The sequence below is a fragment of the Acanthaster planci genome, linkage group LG16 (genome assembly GCF_054643075.1).
Source record: "Acanthaster planci isolate LZ-2023a linkage group LG16, COTS_SCS, whole genome shotgun sequence".
NCBI classification, from domain to species: Eukaryota; Metazoa; Echinodermata; class Asteroidea; order Valvatida; family Acanthasteridae; genus Acanthaster; species Acanthaster planci.
The window spans coordinates 321184-323773 of record NC_141792.1 but is presented as its reverse complement, the minus strand read 5'-3'; the positions used below and the strand labels follow the sequence as shown (position 1 = coordinate 323773).

The 2590-nt window shown below is 40.7% G+C and overlaps 1 protein-coding gene across 1 annotated transcript; it reads left to right on the top strand.

Annotated features, from left to right (window-relative positions):
• Positions 1-109: 109 nt before the first annotated feature.
• On the top strand, positions 110-2473 carry LOC110984588 (uncharacterized). Its single transcript, XM_022244923.2, has 3 exons — positions 110-219; positions 482-590; positions 874-2473. Exons 2-3 carry the CDS (start codon positions 484-486, stop codon positions 1316-1318), a joined length of 552 nt encoding a protein of 183 aa, XP_022100615.2. The 5' UTR covers positions 110-219; positions 482-483; the 3' UTR covers positions 1319-2473.
• Positions 2474-2590: the final 117 nt, after the last annotated feature.

Below are 2590 nucleotides of genomic sequence, written 5' to 3'. Positions count from 1 at the left end.
TGGCTGGCTCTCGAAGTTTCGAAGTTTTTCCTAATAATAAATTACTAGCCCGCGTGCATTTTTTTACTTGAGCACGCGTTTATCCAGACGCTCGGCGTATCCTGACGCTCCAGAAGAAAACAAAGATTCCGTGTAGAATATTACTCGAAATATTTTATAATCAAGCATGCGAAATATGGATGTTTAGCTGCTTCCATTTGTTTATCAGATGAAACAGAGGTTAGTTGTAAACGTTGCGAGCACTTGTTTCTTTAAACACACTGAAGTGTATCATTCAATAATTATGCGTAATAAACGGGTAATAGTTAAGTTCATCCATTGTTGGACAAAATTCTCAATACAGTATTTTCCATCAAGTCTATCATATGATGCCTCTCCAGCCCATAATTTCACGAGAACAAATTAATAATTTAGAAGCCTCTCAGCCATCGGTTAATCTACCTGGGAGCGTGTCTCTTATTTCTTTCTGGACCTTTCTCAGGAATGGTTGGAGATGCTGAGCAAGACAATTTAATCATTAACTGTGTGAAGGAGAATCCCTTGGATAGACCGTCACGATTGGATGCAACCAGCGACTGCAGGAAGGACCGGTGAGAGGGCAATGACTCAAGATGCCCGCATCACTATCTTACATTCCGAGGCGGAAAGCTTCAAATAGCCCTTGAAATTCAGGAGCCCATGACCATTATGAAATCTATCCGCCGGGAACTCCTTTCCAGCCACTGGCGAGCTCGTGCCTTGCCCGCCTTATTGGCCCCAATATCGCGTTTCAGGCTAAGAATTAAAAACAATTTTATTCAAATTGATTTTGTATCCAAGCGGTTATCAAGTCCTGCTGTTTTCTGATTTCATTCATTAATTAAATGCTTGTAGTTTGGCGAAAGATGAACTACTTTTGGAGCAATCAGCGTGGCCATCAGCGGGATATGGAGACGAAGATGATCTACCTAGCGAAGATATGAATCAGGGATCTAGTGATGGATACGTCGCGAACAATGACCAATTCAACCACAGCTTGACCGATGATCCGCAAGACAACAAATCATCATCAGAAGAAACCACTGTGGCTCCGGACGCCCTAATCCACGAAGGACGGGAGCAGGATTTTAAAAATGTTGGGGCGATTTCTGAATTATTCCGAGAAATTTTCGGTATCCGTGGATTTGAATCCTGGGAGGAACTCGGCCGAGCCGAGTCCACATACGCCCCTTCATTTGACTGTGATATCAGTCAGTCAAATGATCATACATTGATTATTATGGACGAAGAGGCACTTGACCAAGGGCTATTGACTAAGTCATTCCTTAATGACCTATAGTGAGACCACTATAATGCCAAATAGAAGTAACTTTCAAAAAGGATCGACGAAGTGGGTAACTTTCAAAACTGTTGTATGCTGAATCTTGTTTTGAGTCGGTTGTTTCAGTACCTATAGCTTGCGGGAAAGGGTAAAGACATATTTGATTTTTGTTGTAATGGAAGTGACTTTCACCCAGGCTCAATTGTCTTAATGATTTTTAGTAGTCAGTACTCAGTACTCAGTTTTGTTCGAAAGATATAAACTGAACAATCGTACCGCCTTAGGCTACCCTGGAGCCCTGGAGGACGAACACAAGCTCAAAGTATATAGGCAGCCCAGGTAGCAGTCGATGAGATGAGACGCTCAATGTAACTGGCTTTTATTTGCTGTTATACAAGAACAACAATGTATTTTCATTAATTTAATCCACTGGTAGGACGATTTTTCGAACATGTTTGATGGAGCCTAGACTCTTGGCTGCACCGGTGAAGAAGCGGGGTATGGACAACAGTCCTGGGTCAGTTACGTTCAGGCAAAATATGTCCAATGAGACCTCAAAGAGGTCACCAACACTCACCGAGGCTCTTGGATAGTGGGACAAGTATGCTGGGCATTCATGAACGTCAGCCTTATCACACTAGACTTTATTTTTTAAATATTTTGAAATTTTTTGGGGGTTGGCATAAACTAAAAATAAACACACATGTATGAAAATCAGTTATGAAGTATTTAGAGATACGTATCACATCTACATTTTGTAACATTTGTAAGCAATTCTTGTATATTCTCAGCAAAAAATTAAGATGATTATTCGATGAATTAATGCATAATTAACACCGGCGTTTCACAATAGCACCCCTACAAGAGTTTGTAACGCGTTGGCTAAGCACAATGCACGAAATCTCAACCAAATACGCGTTTGGAAAGGGTCGACAGATTTTGCACATTGTGTTGGCCAACGCGTTGCAAACTATTGGAGGCGCGCTATTGTGAACCGTGCTCAGCTTGCTATTTACAAAGAGACTTGAAACTATCTTTCTCACGTTGTATCAAAAACTCTGTGTTTTTAACAGAAAGATTATCTCATTACTTTAGGAATCAAGGTATCTCAATATGTCTTTTAATTTAAGGAATCGAAGTACAGTATTTGAATAAAAATGTGCAACAGAATAATCGATTCTAACTTTGTCTTTTATTGGCATCCGTAAAAGCGGTTCTAGCGCACAAAACTTTTCTACGTACTGTACATATACACTGGTGCCCAGCGTTCACTTCTTTGCTCAATAGGGC